At 32.7% G+C, this 23,806-nt stretch overlaps 1 protein-coding gene and 1 long non-coding RNA gene across 2 annotated transcripts in view; both read right to left on the reverse strand.

The window, feature by feature from the left end:
• The window catches only part of LOC146993751 (uncharacterized), a 45,337-nt gene extending 25,663 nt beyond the window's left edge, over positions 1–19,674 (reverse strand). Inside the window, exon 1 of the long non-coding RNA XR_015038278.1 lies at positions 19,540–19,674. This is a non-coding gene — a long non-coding RNA (uncharacterized LOC146993751). The remainder of the gene's footprint in view (positions 1–19,539) is intronic.
• A 2,312-nt stretch (positions 19,675–21,986) lies between these two features.
• Positions 21,987–23,267, reverse strand: LOC146993752 (uncharacterized). The gene is made up of 3 exons (XM_085806905.1): positions 22,603–23,267; positions 22,167–22,526; positions 21,987–22,044 (listed from the first exon to the last, which is right to left on the reverse strand). Exons 1-3 carry the CDS (start codon positions 23,132–23,134, stop codon positions 22,040–22,042), a joined length of 897 nt encoding a protein of 298 aa, XP_085663031.1. The 5' UTR covers positions 23,135–23,267; the 3' UTR covers positions 21,987–22,039.
• Between the last annotated feature and the right edge of the window lie 539 nt (positions 23,268–23,806).

Genomic DNA, 23,806 nt, shown 5'->3' on the forward strand with positions numbered 1-23,806 from the left:
CTGAGCCATAGTCCAGTTTAGAGCGGACAAGCGCTCTGTAAATGCGAAGCATGGAGCAACGCTCTGCACCCCAGGAGGTGTTCGCCAACACTTTAAAAATATTTAGTGTTTTTAGACACTTCTTTCTCAGGTTTAAAACATGAGAAAGGAAGGTCAATTTTCGGTTGAACGTCACTCCTAAAAATTTTACTTCGGCCGTAACTGGAATAACTGTACCATTCAGATATAACTCAGGCTCAGGATAGAGACCTCGCTTCCTACAAAAGTGAACACACACTGTTTTCTGTTTAGAAAAAGTAAACCCTGTTTGTTTGACCATTCTTGGATCTTATTCAGAGCCATCTGCAATTGCCTCTGTACGTATCTCATATCTGCCCATCGACAGCTAATCTGCAGATCGTCAACATATAGAGATCCCAAGATGGTGGGAGGAAGTTCTTTTAATACAGAATTTATTTTTAAACTGAAAAGTGTTACACTAAGAACACAGCCTTGAGGCACACCCTCTTCCTGTTGAAAAACATCCGAAAAAACAGAGCCAATCCTTACTTGAAAAGTTCTACTCTTCAAGAAATTCTGAATGAAAATTGGTAGGTTGCCGCGCAAGCCACTCTCGTGAAGATTGCGAAGTATACCGTATCTCCATGCCTTATCATAAGCTTTTTCAATGTCGAAGAATATCGTGACAAGGTGGCTTCTTCTTACAAATGCTTTTCGAATAGATGTCTCCAAGAGGAGCATGTTATCTACAGTTGCTCTTCCCTTTCGAAAAACGCTCTGATAAGGCGATATAATATCATTCTTTTCCAAGAAGTAGACTAGGCGGCTGTTTACCATCTTTTCAAACAGTTTGCATACACAACTGGTAAGGGCAATTGGCCGATATTTGGAGAGATTTCTTAGGTCTTTACCTGGCTTAGCAATAGGAATTACAATAGCTCTACTTCATGCACTGGGGAAAATATGCTCCTTCCACACTCTATTATAAAGAGCGAGAAGGGCATTCAGTGACTTATAGAACAGATGTTTTAGCATTTCGTAATTTATGACATCAAAACACGGAGAAGACCTATGTGTCAGCAATAAAGCTCTCTTTAATTCCAGCATAGTAAATGCTCTATTGTAAGACTCAGATTTGGTAGAGTTGAATGCGATGGGACTTATTTCAAAGTGTTGCTTGATAGAGAGAAATGCAGGTGAATAGTTTCTGCTGGCAGAAACAGCAGCAAATGTCTCACCTATAGTATTTGCAATTTCTTCTATGGAGCTAATCACTCCGGCATCTTTTTCCAAAAAGGAAAGTGAGTGGTCTTTATATATACCGCATGCTTTTCGAACTCTTTCCCAAACCCGCTTACTAGGCGTAGAAGATGGTATTGATGACACATATGAAATCCAGGAATCCCTCTGGATCTGCCTTCTTACTTTTCGTGCATTTGCTTTGGCTCTTTTAAAGGCTATGAGGTTTCGCAGAGTAGGATATCTACGAAAAATACCCCATGCTTTTTTCTGTTTTTTCAGTGCTTCATGACAGTCCCAATTCCACCACGGTTTCGAATATTTTAGTATTTTTCCTGATGTTCTAGGAATCGAAAGCATAGCTGCCTGAATAATAGTATTAGTAACAGCTTCAACACCGTCATCGACATGCACATCTTCTACCATTTCCTCTGTGAGCTCTGCGGAGGAAGAGAAGAGTTCCCAGTCTGCCCTGTCCAGTACAAACCGAGGGAGTCTCGACATGGGGTTTGCTCCTCTTCGTGCAAGCGATACTAAAATGGGATAATGATCACTGTTGTAAAGATCTTTTCCCACATTAAAAGTGCAAAAAGGCAACAGAGATGGTGAAAAGATGGCAAGGTCGAGAGCATGGAATGTCTTTGAAGGCTCATGGAAGTAAGTATCCTGCCCATTATTCAGGAGACAAAGGCTATGATCTTCGATCATCTGCTCAATTTGTCTTCCTCGGCAATTTGTATCTTTACTACCCCAGAGCGGACTATGGCCGTTAAAATCTCCTATTATGATGAAAGGCTCAGGCAGCTGCTCTAAAAGACCATTTAAATCTTGCTGATCAATATGCTGATTTGGAGGCAAATACAAAGAAAGGACTGTAACAACAATATCAAAATTTGTTTGAGTAGCGACAACTTGGAGGGATGTCGTCAAAGAAAGCACATTTGAGGGATAATCAATCCAGTGAGGTGAGGAGACCTACACCTCTACTGGCACGCTCACCTGCAAGGTTATCTTTCTTGACAAAATAAAACCTCCGAAATTTTGCCTGTTGTTCTGGTTTTAGATTTGTTTCCTGTATTGCGAAGCATACAGGATGATAAGCATTAATTATGGCTTTGATGTCGAGCAAATTTCGGTGGAAACCGCGACAGTTCCATGACATGAGGGTGGCCATTATGAATAGTTTTTTGTTTTTTCTGTGCTGTTCTTTTGTTTTTCGTGGAAGTAGATGCCTGGGAACTTCTAGACCCTCTTCTACTTCAATAAAGTCTGAATCTGCAGATTCAGAAATCATCTCATCGAGAGAGCTATTGCTGTGACTTATATTTTTATTTGGTATTTTTTGTGTGGCAGTTTTGGGCTTACTTTGAATAACTGTTTCTTTTTTTTTTGTACTATATGGGTTGCATTTTCTTTTTTCTTGTTGGATGTAGACGGTTGGGTTTTATTTGGTAGGGTTTGTGTGCCTACTGATGTTTGGGTGGCAACTGTACAAGATGATTTAACAGCACTGGCGTATGATGTATTTGGTCGAAGCTGCGTGCTCTGGACTAGTCTTCTGGCTTCGGCGTAAGAGATGTTCCTTGTAACTTTTATAGTCTGGATTTCTTTTTCCGATTTCCATTTTGGGCACAAGCGAGAAAATGCTGGGTGGTCACCCTTGCAATTTATACACAAAGGCGCAGCGGTACAATTATCAGAATCGTGGTCAATCTGTGAGCATCGGGCGCATGTGAGGCTGCCACGACAAGACGTCTTAGAATGGCCAAAACGCTAGCATTGGAAACATCGCATAGGGTTTGTAATATAAGGTCTTACAGGAATATTTAGATATCCGGCCTTAATATTCTTAGGCAGATCATGCGTGTTGAAGGTAAGGATCACGTGTTTCGTATCTATCAACTTACCTTCTTTACGCATCTTGATCCGCCTTGCACCGCAGACATTTTGGTCGGATAGCTCAGAAGCGATCTCTTCTTCAGAAACATACAGAAGGTCGAATTCCGAGATTACACCACGACAATAGTTCAGTGACTTATGTGCTGTTACAGTGACATTCGCTTGCCCAAGTTTGGTTATCTGAAGTAAAGAAGCAGACTGGGTGGCTGAGTTTGTATCAATAAGCAAGTCTCCGGAGCGGAGACGCTTTATGTTTCTCGGCTCACCAATAGAAGACTGGATGTATTTATTTATTACGAAAGGAGACATCTTATGCATTTCGCCAGAAGGACTAGAAATGTCTAGGAAACGGGGACTATTGTTATGATTTTTTTCATTTGTATCTGTGCGTAATTTTTTTGGAGTAGACTTTTCAGAAGTAGGTTGAATGACTGGTTTAGCAGTAGACGTTTCAGAACTAGGTTGAGCGACTGGTTTAGCAGTAGACGTTTCAGAACTAGGTTGAGTGACTGGTTTAGTAGTAGACATTTCAGAACTAGGTTGAGTGACAGGAGTGACCTCGAAATCTTTAATTAGGTATATATGTGTAGAAGCCATAGTGAAAGAAAAAATGATTCGGGTCCGACGGCCGCGCCCACCACGGAGCCCAACAAGGGAACACAGATTCCTGTGTTAGGGCTAGCCGGACCTATACGCAAACTGAAGCCCCACATTCGGCTTTCCCGAAAGCAGGTACTCCCGAGAGCTTGACCCCAAGCCACTGACACAAGGACTAGTGACCAGCCGATTGACAACCGTGAGGACAACTAAGGTGCCTCCCGTTTAGCTGAAGCAGAGGCCAAAGTAGTGTGTTGGGGACAGTAACTCGCCCCTCAACTACCAGGACCCTCCTTTCCAGCGACACGGGTCTCCACGCACGGCAAACACGTGGGCAGTTTTCTCGCCATTTGAAAATTGGACGCAAGGGTTGTTCCAGTTTCTCGTGACGAGCCCCAAACTCCGTAGAGAGAAACCACAAGGGAGAAGGGAAGGGGAAAAGTTCCAGTTAAGAGGAGAGGAGACGGAAAAGAGGATAGATCACTGGGGCTCCAGGATCGTGACACCCGTCTCACCAAGAAGATGATCCCCTGAAGGGCTAGGGTACCTCGGGATTGCCACACCCGTACTCACAAAAGTGAGCCCCCTGAGGGGTAATTACATTTGAATCTAGAATTAATGGGTCGTCTGAGATTTCAGCAAAAATTGTGAAATTGGACTAGTCAATCGCATTTGAAATAAGCAAACGTATGTTTCAAATATTGTGAAATGAAACATAAAATTTATGTATATATATAGTGAAATGAAGATTTCAGTCCAGGTGAATGGGCTGGTTGCACGGGCGTTTTTATGCTTTTCCTTATGTGTAACGTGTATATGAGGCAATTTTCCTAAGGAAAATCCTCCATGATGGCATTCCTTTTTCTTAGCAGATAGCCCTGGTGTGCTTTACCTTAATCAACTAAACCAGTATTTACATCTAATTATTAAATTTCTATACTAAATTTTGACATTTATTTATACTCATGTTTAGAAGGCAAGGTATTTAAAAATTGGAACTTTATAGTTTGTTAAATGAAGATAAAATCTTAATTATTTTAGGAGGAGAACAGAAAACAAAATGCATGAAATTGAGTGATTAATTTATTAAAGATTCTTCTGTAATTTACATATTTTTCTACCTATCATAACATGTCATTCACTAAATTTTTATTTTTATAGTTAATTGAACTCTTTAGCTAATTGAAAAAGTTTAATCATATGAATTTTTAAGAAAAAATTAAAACATATATTTCAAATATTGTCTTTGTAATATGTAAATATATCATAAAATTGTATCTGTCATGACATATGAATGAATTTTTATATTGATAGAAATGTTTGATTGAGAAAGTTTAACCTTTAATGAATTATCATTTATTCTTAGTTGATTTTGTATTTATGTAATACTTGATAATGTTGCAATTTATTGATTTTATTATTGCTGTAAGGGTATCTCTAGAAGGGCACTTGTGTTTTCTGAAGTATGTTTACCAAAACAATTTCAAAGCATTATGAATGAAAGAACAGTATTTAAAATTAAGTAAAAAATGCTAAAAATATTTTATTATTATTCCAGAAATTTTGTGATTTAATTCAGTTTTATTAAGAAAACAAAAATTATTTTTATTTTCGTATGTATTTTTGTTTTGTACTTTGAAAAGTTCATTAGAGCAATTTAATTTCAGCAAGTTGCACTGTATTACTAAAAATCAGTATATTATTAAAATTATATTATAATGTGGTTTCTTTTATTTTCCTTATTCTGTAAATTATTAGAAAATCAACCTGTTTAGTACGGATAATATAGAGATTCTGATATTTTGTCGTAAATTACCCAAATCTCTTTAACAGTTTGTAGATGCTTTTATTTGTGATCTATGAAGTGAAAACACATCAGTGGTCAAGTTTCCTGGTTGGTTGAATCATAGTGGAGTAAATTACTTGAAAATATAATCAACAGTCTTAAGCTGAATTTTTTATGTCATTATATGCAACAATAAAATATACAATCAATTTTGTTTTGGAAGTATTCGGTTGTTGCTGTATGATTTATTCATGGTTTCCATATCATGAATGTGAATATTTTAATTCATATTTTTTTATCATTGTAATTCTATTTATTTTAAATGAAATTAATTTGTTTAAAATAACTGAAAAGCTTATTGTTTAAGACTATTAAGTATTATTATTTTCAAATTAGCAAAGCTTATTGTGTAATTTTCGTTTTTAAAAACACGTAATTATCTTGCTATGATCAAAGAAATCTCTGATAAATTCTGTGCTAAAAATATGTCATAAAAATGTTAATTTCAGTACTGTGTATAATTTTTCAGCTTCCCAAGCCATTAGTCTTTTAACTATTTTAGTTTTATATGTAAAGCAACTTTTGATGCATAATAAGCAATCTAATTTAGAAATATTTCTGGAAAAAATTTAATTTTTATTTATTTAATGTTAAAAATGTTATTTTAGTTAGCAATCTTTTAATGTGTAATCATTTTAGAATAAAGGAAATTTAATTATTTTTAATAGTTCAAGAATATTTTCACTAAATGTAGTTGTAAAAAAATTGAAATGATACATTTATAATTGTATATATAAATATGACAAAAATGTAAATTTTTGAAAAAGATTCTTTATTTCAGAGTAGTAATATGATATATTCCATAAGCTGTAATCTAATATTAGTTAAAATAAAATGTAAAGGTAATGTTTGGTCAAATCATTTTTGTTATAATTTAATTAAAAAAATCATTAACTGTAAAATTCGTTTAATTTAAAATCTAAAAATACAGTATTTTCATGATGTTTTCAAGTCTTATGTGAAAAAGGAATAATCATGTGGTAATTTCTTTTGTCATGATATAAAAATTATGTGTATTTAATATGAAATTGTTTGAATATAAATAATTTTTTTTTATTATTTTAATTGTGTTGTCTTCACTTTTACTCTAAAAAATCTTCTACATATATTTAATATTTAGCTAATTTTTATAAGAGATGAATTTAATTGCTGATCAGCATTTAAAATTTTCTCCTGTCAAAAAAAAAATTTTTCCTTCTGATTAGTTTTCATTTCCTGTTTAATACTATTGTATTAATAGTATATTTTTAAAAATTTCTAAGTAAATATAATAATGAGTAATTTAAAATGCCTAAAATTTGCGCTAAAGCTGCTAAGTAATAAATCAATAATTTATTATTAGAAAAGGTATTTAGATATATCCAAGGAAAAGAAAATTAAAGCTATGAATTATTAGAAAAAACTTTAGTAAGAATTTTTAAGTAGCTTTCCAAGTCAGTATCCAAAGTTATCGAGATCTATTGTAGTAGTAATTACTTAAAATCAAAGCATAATTTCAGATATTAATTTTATGAAACACAAAGTTCGAAAATTATAAAACGTATCTTTAAAATATGCTACAGCTTAGGAGATTTAAGAAGCGTATAAATCAAAAATTAATTCGAAGCAGAGAATTTTATTAAGACGAATTATTCGTGAGCGAATTTCACTTGCACCCTGCGCCATTGCTTCACTCAGACTAGGCTAGACGAGATGAATGCAACGATCGAACCGGTTTACATTATGTCTATGGGACCTTTCGTTCTTCTCCCTTACAAATTCTTTGTAATAAACTTCGGAACGCATGCAGTGGCTCTTTGCTGATTGCTGAAGTTTCTTACGTTGTGCGAACGCTGAACCAGAATACTTTGATTTTTTTATGGTTTTAAGGTTGGATGTATTTTAGAGAGGTAAGAATACATTACTTTACTTCTGTAAATTTATATTTTTCTAATTATATCAACGTTTTTAGGCGTATGTTCTAGTATACATGTGTTATTTCTGGTAGAGGCAAGGCTGCTGTGCTATGTATAATTTCTTTTTGAATAATGTTGTGTCAGCCCATCGTAGAATAAACGGGCTTTGCATAATTATATTACCTGATCTGTTTCAGAATAAAACATTTTTTTTTATGGACCTGTATAAATTTGATGTTATAATATAAGCTAACACAGCTTATTCTTAAAATTTTACATGCCATTAGCTATACACTATAACTATTTACTCCCTTTTATATTTAAAAATAATTAATTTATATTTTATACATAACTATTTACTCCCTTTTATATATTAATTTAAATAAAAACATTTCAGTTATTAAAATGCCGGTTAGATGCTGTGTACCCTTATGTAAGGGAAACTACCCAACAGGACCAAAAGTGTCTGTATTCTCCTTTCCTAAAAATGAAGATTTGAAGAGAGAGTGGCTTTCTGCAATCCAACGGAAAGACTTTTCACCCAAAAAGAGTTCAAAGGTAAGTAATTAACAGTGTAGATTCTAATTACATATAAGGGTTCATTCAGAAATTTTTAAATGATAATATTTTGTTACATAAACCAGGATATACAGAAATAAAGGATTGAAATAGAGCTTTAATCACTGCAAATATTCTCTGGTTCTATCTGTAAAATGAATATTCTTTACTACAAATGCTCAGAATGAACCCTCTGATTTTTAAACTATTACTATTAACATAAGTTTTTTTTTTTATTATTATTTATTTTTTTTATTTTATTTTATTTTCTCTAAAGGTTTGTGAATTGCATTTCAAGGAAAGTGATTTTAAAGTTGAAGCTTCAGCATTTGATTCTAAGAATGGAATTTTAATTTCTGCTCCACTTCAGGTGCGTAGATTAAAAGAAAATACAGTGCCATCGATATTTAAGGACTATCCATCTGTATGCAGTTCAAAAAGTAGCACCATTGTACGAGAAGATCCTGATGCAAAAAAACCTGCCTGCGAGTGCCATAATTTACAGAAAGCATTGCGTGAAAGCCTTAAAGAATATGAAATGTATAATAATGATTTGAAAATTAATTGTTCTAATGATATTTCGTCATGTATTGATCGCTATGGAATATCAGCATTTTGGCATGTATACACAGTTAACTGTTTGCTTTATTCATATTGTTTTTAGTCCTGGGCCATCAATTGATTATTCTGTAGTTGTGAATGACAATCAAGAAATGTCTGTATTTATTAAAGAAAAATCTATTATGCAATTATCTCCTTACACATTCCCACATAAAGTTACAAATTTTAATGAAATTAGGACTGTTTTAGATAAATTGGCTAATCTTCAAACCAAAGAGTTAAATTCAAAATTAACCATAATTGATATAATTAATGAATTACTGCAAACTATCTCTAACGACAAAAATGAGAGCATTATTAAATTTTTGCAAGACCAGATGAATCTTTTACTTTGCCCTGAAAATAATTTTAGATACAATCCTGATGTACTAGTGTTAGCATGCTTGTTAAATGCTATATCACCACATGCATATAATTTTTTAAGGGATAGTGGCAGTACTATTATGCCTCATCCTTCGACTTTAAAAAAAATTTGTAGCAATTTAGTATTGTCACCAGGTAATGAAACTATTGATGAAAATTTTTTTAAATATATAAAAAATCGTGTAACTTTCCTTGAGGATCGAGAAAGGAAAGTGATTCTTTTGGTAGATGAAATTTATGTTCAGCCATATTTTGATTACAAAGGAGGCTCTGTCGTTGGGCCTGCATTTGATTCTTCCAGTCCGGCAACCAGTGCATTTGCTTTTATGATATTCAGTTTGGAATCTTCATTCAAAGAGGTAGTACATATTATGCCTGTTAACACAATAAATTTTGAAACATTACATTATGTAATTTAAAAAGTGATTAGAGGTCTTGAAAATATGGGAATTATTTTTATTTGTGTTATTACAGACAACAATGCAATAAATAGAAAAGCCATGAGTTTGTTTTCAAATCCACCACATAATTCATTTGTTTGCAAACATCCAATGAATGGGAATACGCCTCTTTTCTACATAATAGATGCAGTTCATTTATTTAAAAATATAAGGAACAATTGGCTGAACCAGAAAAATCCTGGTACATGTATGTTTTTTCCAAATATTGAAGATCTTTCAAAGAAGCACTTCAAAACTGCTTCGTTTATGTCTTTGAGAAAGCTACATGAAATTGAAAATGACCAACTGATTACATTTTCTAATGGTTTGACTCTAAAAAGTCTTTCACCTTCTAATTTAGAGAAACAAAACATTAAACTGGTTCTTAAGATTTTCAATAAATTTACTATTGAAGGTCTGATTCATTTGGGTCCTTTGCATGAAATACCACACTATTCAGATACATCTGAGTTTATATCCATAATATGCAAATGGTGGGATATTATGAATGTTAAAACTATGTTTAAAGATATACATCAAAAGAGTGAATTTATGAAGCCATTAACAGCAGATGATTCTGATCCAAAAGTTATTTTCCTCAATCAGTTTCTTAACTGGTTAGATGCATGGGAATCAATGAAATGTTCAACAGGCATGCTTACAAAAGAAACTCATGCAGCTCTCAAACAAACTACTTATGGTATACTGGAGTTGACTAGATATTGTGTTGAAGGGCTTGAAATGAAATATATACTTCCAGGAAAAATTCAGACTGATGCTCTTGAAGCCCGGTTTGGTAAATACAGACAACTTTCTGGTTCTCAGTATCATATTTCAATGAGACAGTTATTAGAATGTGAAAAAAAAATTAAGAATACAATCAAGTATTAAGTTAGAATTGATTATTAAAAATACTACTGTCCCTTTAACATCATTTGAATATGATGATAATCTTCATGATATTATAGAATTAGATAATACAGTATATTACCCATCATTAAATATTATGGAGAGTGATGTGAAGGGCATTAGTAGCCATCTGCCAGTTCTGACTTATTTGGGTGGTTACTGTTGTCATGCAGTTTTAAAGAAAGTGAAATGCTGTACCTGCAAACAAAACATTACAATAAATTCCACAGTTAATCATGATCAAACGTATGATCTTATAAAGAATCTTGATTGTGGTGGACTCAGGTGGCCAAAACCATTTATTGTAAATATAATTATGTATAATTATTTAATTGTAAATAAGCTGTGTAGTGAAGAATATGAAGATTTTTTGTTGGAACAAAATCAGAGGAAAATTGTAGCAAATTTGACTTTTAAAATTTTAGAATTAAAAGAAATGCTCTTTGATGATATTATTTGTGATAATGGTCATACAAGTGAAAGTATAAGCAAACTGATAATTTGGATATCAACAAATATCATGCTCAAGAATCTTTGCAATAGGAAAAATGGCGATATTAAGTCCAATGAAGGATAAAAAAGAAAACTTCAGACACTTGCAAAGTAACATTGATGCTGTCTTTAAAAGTAATTTTTAAAGTTCTCTCAAACTGCATCTTTGCTAAATATCTACGTGTCATCTTTGGTGAGCAGCTGGGATTTAAGAAGCATGTTTGTTATACATTTAAATTGCTTTATACCAAAATTTATTTTGGACTTGTATATATTATTCTTTGCTTATTTAACCAAGTTTTTAATATTACTCAAGATTTTATATAATTTTTAATTTGTTGTATACTAAGTTACTTCTCAAGGTCCTGAAATTTCTATATTGTATTTACAAGCGCCTTTGCTAAATATCTACGTGTCATCGTTGCTGAGCAGCTGAGATTTAAGAAGCATATTTATTATACATTTAAATGCTAAATATCATAATTTATTCTGGACTTGTAGATATTATTCTTTGCTTATTTAGTTATTTAACCAAGTTTTCGGTATTACTGAAGATTTTACATTATTTAAAATTTTCTTTATACTCAGTTACTTCTCAAGTTCCCAAAGTTTCTATTTTATATTTCAATTGTGTGTCTTAAAATGTTCGTTATTATTTAAGATTTTGTATCCTGCAATTACATGGCATAGTATAGTCATAGTGTAGTAGTGTAGAAAGAACATATTACATGGCATAGTGTAGTAGTGTAGAAAGAAGACAAATTCCATAATGTCTTCTTTCTGCACAATCTAACTCTAATATTTCTATTTATGCAATAATTGTATGGACTCTTTCTGGATAGTACTACATGTTCAGCTCAAGTAATATTTGCTCTTCACATTATTCACAGTGAATAAGCACAAATCAATCTACTAATATACCGTGTGGTGACCGGGTGTGAAAGAATAGTCCCAATGTAACTCATACATGTCGTAAAAGGCGACTAAAATGGGTACCCAGCGTCTGGGGTATAGCCGGGCACCCTGCCCCTGGGGATTATATCAGGGAACTGGTCCTCCAGGTTGGGGGTTGGGTGTGGGGCTAACTACCCCACCCCATAAAAAATCTCACTGTTAAGAAATCCAAAGATAGAATTAGCTGGACTGCTTCTACTGGAAAATGACTTGGAAATGGCCTAGGGACTTTTCGTTTTGGAACATGAAAAATAAGCAAACAGACTAAAAGTTTGAAAAGTTATTAAAATAATTGGCAGTTTTCGGATAACCGGCTCTTGGCGGCCTCGCTACGGCGGCCGGTGGTGGCGATTTCCGCCAAACCCGGCTACCCACCCCGACAACTTTCTGCTGACGTTTAGGTTACTGTAGAATCCGGAGTATCGGGAGGGATTTAGGGAAAACTTCTGTGTGCTCATATTGAAGGTCACGTGACCATTTTTCTTCGCTTCTGCTGCGTGGTTAGAAGTTGAGAAGTTTGTCTCCTACTTGATCGGAGCGTAGGTAAATAAATAATAGTGTTAAATGCGAATTAAAACCGATAATTATAAATAAATAATAATGGTAAATGCGAATTAAAACCGATAATTATAAATAAATAATAATGGTAAATGCGAATTAAAACCGATAATTATAAATAAATAATAATGGTAAATGCGAATTAAAACCGATAATTATAAATAAATAATAATGTTAAATGGGAATTAAAACCGATAATTATAAATAAATAATAATGTAATTAATTATTATTTTTATATGTTTTTTTCCCTTTTGCTTTTCATTTCTTACATATATACGGATAATTAAATATAATAAGAAGATTAATTATTATTTTTATGTTTTTCCCTTTTGCTTTTCATTTTTTACATATATTGTTCGTAATTGGAGTTTCAATAAAAAAAATTTTAATTCCCTTTTGCTTTTCATTTTTATTTTTAGAATTAAAACGGATAATTAAATAAATGATAAATTATTAATGTAAATAATAAATTAATGTATGTAAATTCGGTGTCTCCTACTTGATCGGAGCGTACGCAAATAAAAAGGCGACCCACCCTTTAAGGAAATGTTCCTCTTTTTGCAATCACAACTCGAAAATTATAAATCAGAGAAGAACTAGGCAGGATTCTGATACTTAATTTGGAATGAACTTTGCAAGTCATTCCGTAGCGTTTAATTTTTTTCATATCTTGAATCTCTTACTATCATTAAATAAGGAAGAAAATGCAGGTTTAAATGTATAGTTCTCACAATGTAATAAACGACAGTACTTGCAACCTGTGCAGTCGCACGAAGAGGCATGGTTAGGGACAGAAAAAGTTTGGATTTAGAAGTACGATTGACATTACCAAATGGCAAAGTTAAAGGCAGATAGATTTTTTCTCTGTTATTTACACTAATAAGCGGGAGGGCAAGAACGCCTTTCTAATTGTTATTTGAAATTAAATTTTACAATTTACTTTACTTTTGCTTTTAATTTACTATCTACAGCACCGTCAATACAGTACGTGAAACCGTCAATAATAATATAATAATGATAATAAAAATGGTATCACACAACTAAAAGTATATACTACTTCGTAAATTTCGATAAATTAATTACTGAAAATATTAAGCATATCAATGGCAGCGTTGGACATAATAGTTTTAAGTTGCATTTCAACATTTGAAAGAACGTGAATTACATTGCTATTTTCACCACACAAACAAATGGAATATTTCAGAAAAGAATTCTCCCCCGTTATTACAATATTTCAATAATTTTCGCAAATTAAAAAATTTATTTAATACGTTTTAATAATAAATGAAGCGATTTTCACTCATATAATCCCTTTGTACATTATTATCTTTCATTTCAGAACCACTGCATAACTTTTCTAAGACATAAATAGCTTCCGTTAATATATGTTCCCATACATTATATTTATTTTTTTATATTTTTGTCTTTAATAAATTAATGATAGATAGATAAAAAAAAATTGATACTGCTTAATTTATAAGCAGCGTAAAAACTGGAAATCTGAGGTCATTAATTTCCGAGACATTAATAATTTTTCAAGATGCAAATAAAGCAGATAACAATAATCATAAATATTAATGCTCCTAAAATATATCCGCATAACCTAATTGATTTTTGCTTTTTTATCCACCACAAACCTATTTTCATTAAATGAAGTTTTGCGCATTTCTCTGCAAAGTACGCAAAACTTGTTTCATACAACTTTATTTTAACTAAACGTTATACTTGTTTAGGGAAGTATAAATACTTGTTTTATACTTCCCTAAACAAGTATTTATGTGTACTACTTTTAAAATCCATGTGACAGAGTGTGAGTTCTCATCTTGAAATATACGTTGTGTCGATGAGCTTAACTACAAATTATTAAACATTTCTGGCAAAATGCCCAAAAATTAAAAACAAAATTTTTTAAACACGTCCTGCGCTGTATCTGCAGGATCTATCAATCAATCAATCGACTCGACAATCGAAAATCAATCGACTTGAATGGAGCTCACCAACATGTAAAAAGCGTTTCTATTAATATGCAAGATATGAGAAAGAAGTTTGAAGACATTATGAAAGAAGCAGAGTTTTGAATATACAATTCTTGTATATTCACAAAAATACAAATATACAAATTTTTGTATATAAAATAAATGGGACATAGAAACTAAATTTGAAAAATAGAAGAAAATAAAAACAAGAAAATATTGATGAGTTATGTGAGGATAACAGGCCTTGAAAATTCCGAAATGTCTTTTAAAGTAACAGTTTTTTATGCTGCTCTCGACATTTTAAATACTCAGTTAAAATACAGAATGACTGGAATAACAAAAATCGCAATGATGTTTTCATTTTTGGAACTTAAATTTCCGTATTTGTCATTGTTAACAAATACGGAAATTATTAATAACTAGCGGGCAAGCCCGCCAGCTGAGCGGGCTGAAGCCCGCTTTTAATTGTTGGCGTGTATAAGAGTTCCTATGTTAAATATCACCGTTATGCCATAGTTGGACCGAACTACCAGGGTTCAGCGGTTTTGCACGGGTTCCCCCTGCTTTATTCCCGTGCGCATCCAGAAGGTACTGCATACACGTCACACATGCGTAAAATCACGAAAACACCTAAGCAGGCAGCCCGCTCGCCGGGATTCGAACTTTGGACCGAACTACCTGTGTTCAGCGGATTTGCGCGGTCTGCGCCCGCTTTATTCACTTGTGCATCCAGAAGATACTGCATTCCCAATACACATGCGGAAAATCACTGAAACACATATAGAGTCAGCCTGTTGGCCGGGATTCAAAAGTTGGACCGAACTACCAGCGTTTAACGGTTTTGACCGGGTTACGCCTGCTTTATTCACGTATTCATCCAGAAGATACTCCGCACATAATACACATGCATAAAATCACGAAAACACCCATGCAGCCAACCCGCTAGCCGGTATTCGTAAGTTGGACCGAATAACCAGCGTTCAACGGTTTTTCGCGGGATTCATCCGCTTTATTCACCTATGCATCCAGAAGATACTGCATACACGGTACACATATGTAAAATCACCCAAACACCCATGGACCCAGCCTGTTTTCCGGGATTCGAAAGTTGGACCGAACTACCAGCGTTAAACGGTTTTGCGCGAGCTGCACCCGCTTTATTCACGTATGCATCCAGAAGATACTGCAAACATCATACACATGCGGAAAATCAAGAAAACACGCATTCAGCCAGCCCGTTAGCCGGGATTTGAACGTTGGACCGAATTACCAGTGTTCAGCGGTCTAAGCGGGCTGCGCCCGCTTTATTCACATATGCATCCACAACATACTTCATAAACGTTACACATGCGGAAAATCACGAATATTTGTCATTGTTAACAAATACGGAAATTATTAATAATGTTTCAAAAATACAGAAAAAAATATAAAGACTTTGCTAATGTACTGGAAGTACAACTTTTATTATTTATAAATACTTTCAGAACAGATATCCAAAATTTGAAATCCGTTAAGGATTTAGCTAAATTAGCAATGGTAAAATACTATGACATGACAAGCAGTTAATCGGGAGTGCAATTAACTTATATTGTATTTATCATTCATTATCTGTAACCAAAGCCACGAGCGAGAGGTCATTTTCAATAATAAAAACATATTTAAGAAACACTATGATACAAGATCGGTTGTTAAACCTATCACTATTGAGCGTTGAAGTTGACTTGGCTGTGAAAATGGACGTCCAGGTATTGATAAATAATTTTGCGGAAATGAAGGTTAGGAGACGCAAATTTTAATAAAAAAGATTTTTGTCTTTATGATGAATTTCGGTCACCAGTGTTATAATTACACTTATTGAGGGGGGGGAATTAGAGAAGAACAGCAGTACGGGCTGAGGGAAAATTAAAAAGAAACAGGAAAAATCTTTAGCATTCATGTTTTTTTATAAAAATGATGTATTCAAGTAGTTTAGTGTACCAAAAGGATTTTTAAAAGGACAGCAAAAATATTACATATTTTCTACTAAAATTGTATATTCAAATAGTTTTCTTTATGAAGTTTATGATAAATATGTTTTATATTTAACAAATGTACTTGTATATTATTGCATAAATTATGTTCGTAAGTTGAGTAAAATCACAGAGTACTATCTATTGATGTAATATTTTTTCTGTACGTTTATCAATTGTCTGTCAATATCAATTATCTATCACTCACACGCACGCACACAAAAAGTCTTAAATTACAGAATTAAAATCATCTGACGTCAAATACCCAGACTAAAGCAAATTTGCATTTCACCAATTAGCAAAGGGGAAATATTTTCCTTTTTATTCTTTCTTCATATTACATAACTTTCAAATGGTTCCCTGAGAACGTGCTTTTATTTTTTAACAATTAATCCAGATGTGATAAAAATCATGAAAACATTGGCTCCAGGAATTCTTGAATTTTTTTTTTTTTTTTTTACTTTTCACGTTTTTTTCTTTAGTTTAATTTTTATTTTTAAGCACATTAAATTTATTGGTTTAGGGACCCAGGAAATTATTTTGCATACGGGACCAAGAATTCTAGTTACACCACTGTCTATAATGTATATATGCGTAGCTAGTATATGTGTAATGAGATGAACTACCAGTGCTTACATACTTTACCGCCAGGCCGCTGCTGAACCCTTCATTAATTAATGACATAATCACACAAAGCCACGCATTTACACACAACTCCTGAACATAACAAGCAACCAGCGCATTAGCGGGATTCGAACTTCGGACAGAACTACCAGTGCTCACACACTTTACCGCCAGGCCGTTGCTGAAATCTTCATTAATTAATTACATAATCACACAAAGCCACGCATTTACACACAACTCGTGAACATAACAAGCAACCGGCGCATTAGCGGGATTCGAACTTCGGACAGAACTACCAGTGCTCACACACTTTACCGCCAGGCCGCTGCTGAAATCTTCATTAATTAATTACATAATCACACAAAGCCACGCATTTACACACAACTCGTGAACATAACAACCAACCCAATTATTCTACACTTATATAATAATTCTATAATTATTCACATTATTTAAGTGATATGATTCATTAGTGTAATTGTACTGGCTCGTATACACACGAGGAAAACCACGAAATTTCCAATGCAGCCAGGGCAATATGAAAGACAAAAAAATGTAACAAATAACCAACAATTAAAGGTTACCAATAATAGTGTACAACAGAGATGTATACCTCTCGCCAACTGAAAACAATTGTTAAATTCAATGGAAATGAATTTTCAAAATCAACAGACATGCGGTCTTTAAATTTTGTACATCCGAATTGTCTTCTCTCTTAAGCAGCAATATGACAAAACATTTAAAAGAAGAGCATATCTTTAGAATTTCCGATAGACAGTCTTGCGCCGAACAGTGTTGCCATTGCTCGCTTAGAAATCGTCGAGTTTCTTAATCAAAAACACATAAATGCTTTACAAAATGTTAAATAGTTAATAAAACAAATTACAAATTTGAGCTTTCAGATGCCCATATTCGGGTGGTGACGTACATATTCAAAATTTCATAGCTGTAGGTACCGTTGTTTTATCACAGTATCTGCATAAATGTTATGTACGTTAAACATACGTATATTTATGCTGATTCTTTATTATTAAATATCTTTAAATATAACACACAGCGATAATATTCGGTAGAAACAGTTCAACGCAAAATGCGAAAACGAAATTAATAGCCCTTCTGGGCTAACGCGCTTTGGGATAAAAACGCAAAAATAGAACATAACAGCACATTGTCAGTGCTTAAAAAAAAAAAAAAAAAAAAAAAAAAAAAATTCGATAGGCCTTATTTAATTTAATAAAATCGAAAAGTTGAGCAAGTTGCATATTTTTGAGAGGATAAATATGCCACGAAACCTTCAAAATCATTTTTTAGTTCATCACGCACGCATATCTGCACACAAAAATAACAATACCTATTATTCTTCTGCATCTCTGTTTAAAAATGTTTTAAAAAAACATATGTACCGAAAAACACTTATTTGTAAAGTAAAATATTTTTTTTTCGAAAATATTTTAAATAAATTTAAAAAAGAAGATTTTTCGCGATCATATTTTTGCCACGGTTAAGCCTGTGCAGCTGTCTGTCTGTCAGGTACTGAAAAAAATCAGTACCTCGGTACTTACGTGAAAACGTGGTTTGGACTTTGCCAAAGCTAAAGTTTACTTTTAATCTATTTTCATCCATTACATTTTTTAATATTATTTTTCACTTAAAATTTGTTTTAATACTTTGTTTTCATAGATACATATCATTACTATTACTTTTATTTTCCTTTTTTTTTTTTTGTAACAGTACTTTCTAGTTTGAACTTTTCACTTCTCTGTCTTCCTATAATGAACTAATATTGTTTAATTAAATTTATAATTACTTTTCATCTTTATTAAACTTTTTTATTTCTGATAGTTTTGACTTTTGCATAATTACCAAGTTTCTGAAATTTCTAACAATAAATTTCATTAAACTATTTCTGTCACTGTACTGACTTTTTTGAATATGGCTTCTTTGCATGAAAAACTGAAATATTTCTGTTTAATTACTGACATGCATTTAACGTGTACTTTAACGAGTGAAATGTTTTGCATGAAATGCTATAGGGCGAAGAAGTACTTACGCTCAAACTGTAAACAATCGATTTAAAAGAAAGCTTCCAACCTAAAAATTTGACTTGCATGTAATTTCGGCATTATATTATTTGGCATTTAAATTAATAATGAATTTATATTTAAATTAATTATGTTATGCAGGTAAGTGTATGATAGTTAAACGTGATATATATGGATGAGAAATGAAAAATTAGAACATTTATTAAGGTATTTGTAATATATGGTAAGTTCTTTTTAAGAAACTTATTTTTCAGTATATAGCACTCATTTTTTTTTTATTAATTAATCAATTTGAACATATATTTTCTATTTTTCCCTGTGTCAGAATTTCAACTTTTTTTTTAATTAATCAATTTAAACATACATTTCTTAACTTATTTTTCAATATGCAAGAATTTCAACTCTTTTAATTAATCAATTTAAACATATATTTCTTAACTTTTGTTTCAATATGTAAGAATTTTACCTTTTTTAATTTATCAATGTAAACATATATTGCAAAATGAAGGTACTTACCCCTAGATGACATTGCTTGTACAATCTTTGTCTTCTTAAATTATGTTATTTATATTTATATAAAAATTTCACTTTTTCACAAGAAAATTTTTATCCAGGTTCTCACAGTTTTACCTTTTCACAAGAATATTTTTATCCAGGTTCTCACAGTTTCATCTTTTCACAAGAAAATTTTTATCTAGTTTCTCACAGTTTTGCAAGAAAATATGTATCCAGGTTCTCACAGTCAACAAGTTCACAAGAAACTGTGTATATGATAACCAGGGCTAGAAAGGGGGCATATGTCCGTGGGCACATCATCCAAGGGAAGCCAAAATGATGTTACGAATTTTTAGAGTTGAATGTTTTCCATTTTTGGCCAGTAGTCGGGAGGGGCACAAAATCTTCAGTTTTCCCTGGGCGCTGAAAACAGTAACTATGACTCTGCTGATAACTTATAAAATTTCATTTTTTCACAAGAAAAACTGTTATAGATTCCTTCCTTGTTAAAATCCAATACTTCGTTTCACTGAACTCCACTCTTATAGATCGAGGCCTGTTCATCAGATCTGAAAAAGAACAATTTTTACAAGCATTTTGCATTTTGAAATTAGAAATGATTCCATTTCCACATCACCTTAAGACTTACACGTACATAAAAAAAGAAAAATCTTTTCTTCTGCTTTTTGACTATTCATTTTAATTGAAGCATTACCAAATTTTGTAAATTATTATATTTAAATCAATTATTTATAAAAAATATTTATGCGGGTATTATCATATAATTTCATTTAAAAAATAGGCACTATTTTCACATTACATGATGTTACATGCAGGTTAAAGTGATTTTTAATTAAATCTAAATTTGATAAAAAAAATAGAAACAGTAAGAAATGTGATTAATGATATTAGTGAAACAAAATAGTTACAAATAATCCCAATTTTTAAGCTAGTACGTGTAAGACTAGAAGGTAGGAATCCTGATGCGTTTTTTTTTACGAGGTTTCGCCAGGAGCCATAATCCTCTAATTTTAATGTGTACACATATATTTTATATTACTTACCATTCAGCACCACATTTTGCAGTTTTCAGCAGTATTACTTGGCAGTTCACTATTTGGAGTTTTTTGTAGAGAAAATATCCATGTTATATATGCAGAATACAAGATAAATAAACAAGATTTTAAATTTCATGATCGTCGAGATTTCCTGTGGTGGCAGCAGTTGCTCAGTTCCTTCGCTTTCAGGTGTGGCCCGCATCAGTCGTTTCAACTCGGATGTGTTTCTTGAAAGAAAAACCTGGCTATACCCCCAGGTACTGGGTTTGTCATCCGAGTTGATTTCTCCATCTGCTTCTTTCCTCGTCTAAGTGGCAGCAAAATGTTATTTTTGAAGTCCCTAAACAAAATATCCATATTATGCATATTCAAAATACAAGATAACTAAACAAGGTTATGATAATGAAAACATAAGTTAGCGTATATATAAACACTTTTATTAAATGTTTTAATATTTTTTCTAAAAGTGTTCTTTCTGTTGTTTAGTTTTAATCTTTTGTTAACTACATACTCTTTTTAACTAGAAAATAATAATTGAACATAGTACAAAAATACACAATTACCACAAAAGGGTGGCAAGTTTAAGAAGTTAATAATGTAAGATTGAATCCTTATATTTAAAATAATAAATAAACAGTAAAATTAAAATACTAAACGTAGTATGAAAATACATAATTAAAATAAACAGGCTGGAAACATTAAAAGTAATGAATTCACCTGTATATTTTCTGACTGAAGATTCATTTCTCATTTCTGCAATATTCTTTACCTGAAAGGGGTGATAAATTATCCTTAACAATAAAATGTTTTCTGGTAAGAAGTACGCTGGAAACCTTTAAATTAATCAACTCACCTCTATGTTTGTCAATTTATCTGTCAAAATTAGTTTTCTTCTTTCTTTTATTTATTTTTTTGGATTACCTAATTTGCAATAAAGTTTTTTTTTACTGAAAAATAAGTAGGTAAACTTATACTAATAATAACTAAATAAATTTTACAGTTGCTTTTACTGAAGGAGTAGTATTAAAATAAAGTGAAGCACTAATTTGAAACATAAGCTGTGAATGGTTAAAATTTTGTCTTACCTCTGTCATAGTATTTCATGACATTTTGGATCTGCAGCTGTGAAAGAAAGTTTATTTTAATGAAGGAATAACAAAATATATAAAGAATAGCTCTCACGTCAAAATAAAAGTTGAGAATAACTGAAATACACATTTACCTCTTTCTGTAAAAGATATGCTACATTTTCGCAACATTTCCATCCTTTTGTTTTCTGGGCTGTGTTTTTTGGTTGAATTCTAAAAGGAAATAAAAAATAACAATTTCATGTAGTGAAAAACAAAAAGATATTACATCAAAATTTGTGGACCATCTGAACATTTACACAAATTATAGTAAACAATTTACTTGTATGCTTTTCTTATCATTTATTCCAGTTTTAAAACTTGGTCTGTGTTCCCTTACTCTGAAAAATAAGCACATAGATTATAATGGTATGTAATTTAATATTTAAATGCAATTTTTGTATGTATATATATGTAAATAAATAAATTATGTCAAAAATAAAGTTATATTTGTTGCTTTTACCCCATTTATCATCATCTTCCTGAATGAATGGTATATCATCATCTTGTCGGGCTGATTTCTTTGGAGGCACCAGGTCCTCAATTCGTTCGCTTTCTGATGTTGGTTCGTCCAACATTTTAAGTTCAAGGCCGACTTTTCCATGGCCTGGATACACAGCTTTAATGTCCTGTAGAAACTGAGCAAGTCTTTCTCCATCATAAGTAAAGGGCTTCAAGCGGAACCGCCTGTAATAATGTACAGCCATGTACTGCGTGCAAATATCATCTGTTCTCTTGCTCTTTATAGACCTCTTAAAAAGTTTGTTTTCACCCTCAAGATCATTTATAGTGTTCTGTTTATCATCGGGATCTACGAATACGCCTGTAAATAAAGGATTAATGAATGTTAAGGATGGAAAAAAAAATGTCACTCATTAAAAAAAAAGACACATATTTACCTTTCTTGTGATTGGTAGTTTTATGTGTTGCTGCCGGAAATAAATTTTCTATCCTTTTATATTGTGGAGCAGAGTCAGTGTATATGAAGGTGGTTTCTGGGTGAACATGACGTTTAATGTAAGGCCACAAATGCCTTTTGCTTTTTCCTTTAACCTTGAAAAATAATCCTTCTTTGTCTTCTCGACAGTAGATGCCTAAAACTACGATGGTCATATTTTTGGTTACCCTGCCGCGGTTGTACTTGCGGCGGGTCAAAAATGTTTCATCAATTAATATAGATTTTCCTTTACCACCTAACATTCTGCTATGATGAGAGGCAAAAATTTCACATACCTCACGACAATATGATAAAAAGTCAACAATAGTCTCATTTGCAATTACTAGTAATTTTTGCTTTTCCCTCCATAGCTTTAGCTGCTGATTTATGTAACTGAAACTGTGATCTAGAAGAAAGTACACAGTTATGACTAAAGCTTCCCTTATTGGGATTTTTGTACCCTCAAAAAATGTATTTTCAATGGGGTTAATCATGCCAGAGCAGTTGTTGCGATTTCTCAGGCTGCAGACCCAACGCCATCCGAGCTTTGATTCCTTTCACACAGTTTCAAATGAAAGACAACATCCATTTCATTCTCGACTTGCTTCCACCATCTCCCAGTTTGATATTTCCTTGGGTACAGCACTTCATTGTGTGGATATATTTCAGCCTCATCTTCGATCCACGGTTTCATGGTACTGGAAGGAAGGTCGTAGGGATCGCCTAAATGATAATTCAGTAACTGACAATTAGATAAATTGAGATGAAGATGGCTCGTGAAAACAATGAGACGATCGGCATAGGCTGGTTTGACCACCGAGTCTCCAAAATTCGGTTCGATCCAGATGAGAAGATCGCAATGCGTGCCGTCGCATTCGTAAGACGGATCTAACCCGCTGACGAACCAATCGTTGGAATCGTCGAGAAGAATATGAACCGTTTTATGATGTCGAACAAAAAGGGTTTCCAAATGATAGGATAAGAGGGAAGGATGCCTTCCTAAATTACCTAATACAACGGTCACGGGTGCGTCTTGACATTTCTTGAAAAGATCTTGAATGGAACCCATGGTGGTTGTTCCGCATATTTGATTCCCGAGACGAGTCAGAAAAGATCCCATGCTTCTTATTCTTTATTTTTTTAACGCAGCTCGCATATATTCTTGA

This window comes from Stegodyphus dumicola, chromosome 12 (genome assembly GCF_044657685.1).
Source record: "Stegodyphus dumicola isolate Sdum_Otavi_A_Nest chromosome 12, ASM4465768v1".
NCBI lineage: Eukaryota > Metazoa > Arthropoda > Arachnida > Araneae > Eresidae > Stegodyphus > Stegodyphus dumicola.

Excerpts from the sequence above, each read along its gene's own strand:
- LOC146993752 (XM_085806905.1), bottom strand. The coding sequence starts at position 23,134 with ATGATTAACCCCATTGAAAATACATTTTTTGAGGGTACAAAAATCCCA. Across the intron at positions 22,527-22,602 it reads AACTACCAATCACAAGAAAG|GCGTATTCGTAGATCCCGAT; the intron begins GTAAATATGTGT and ends CTTTATTTACAG.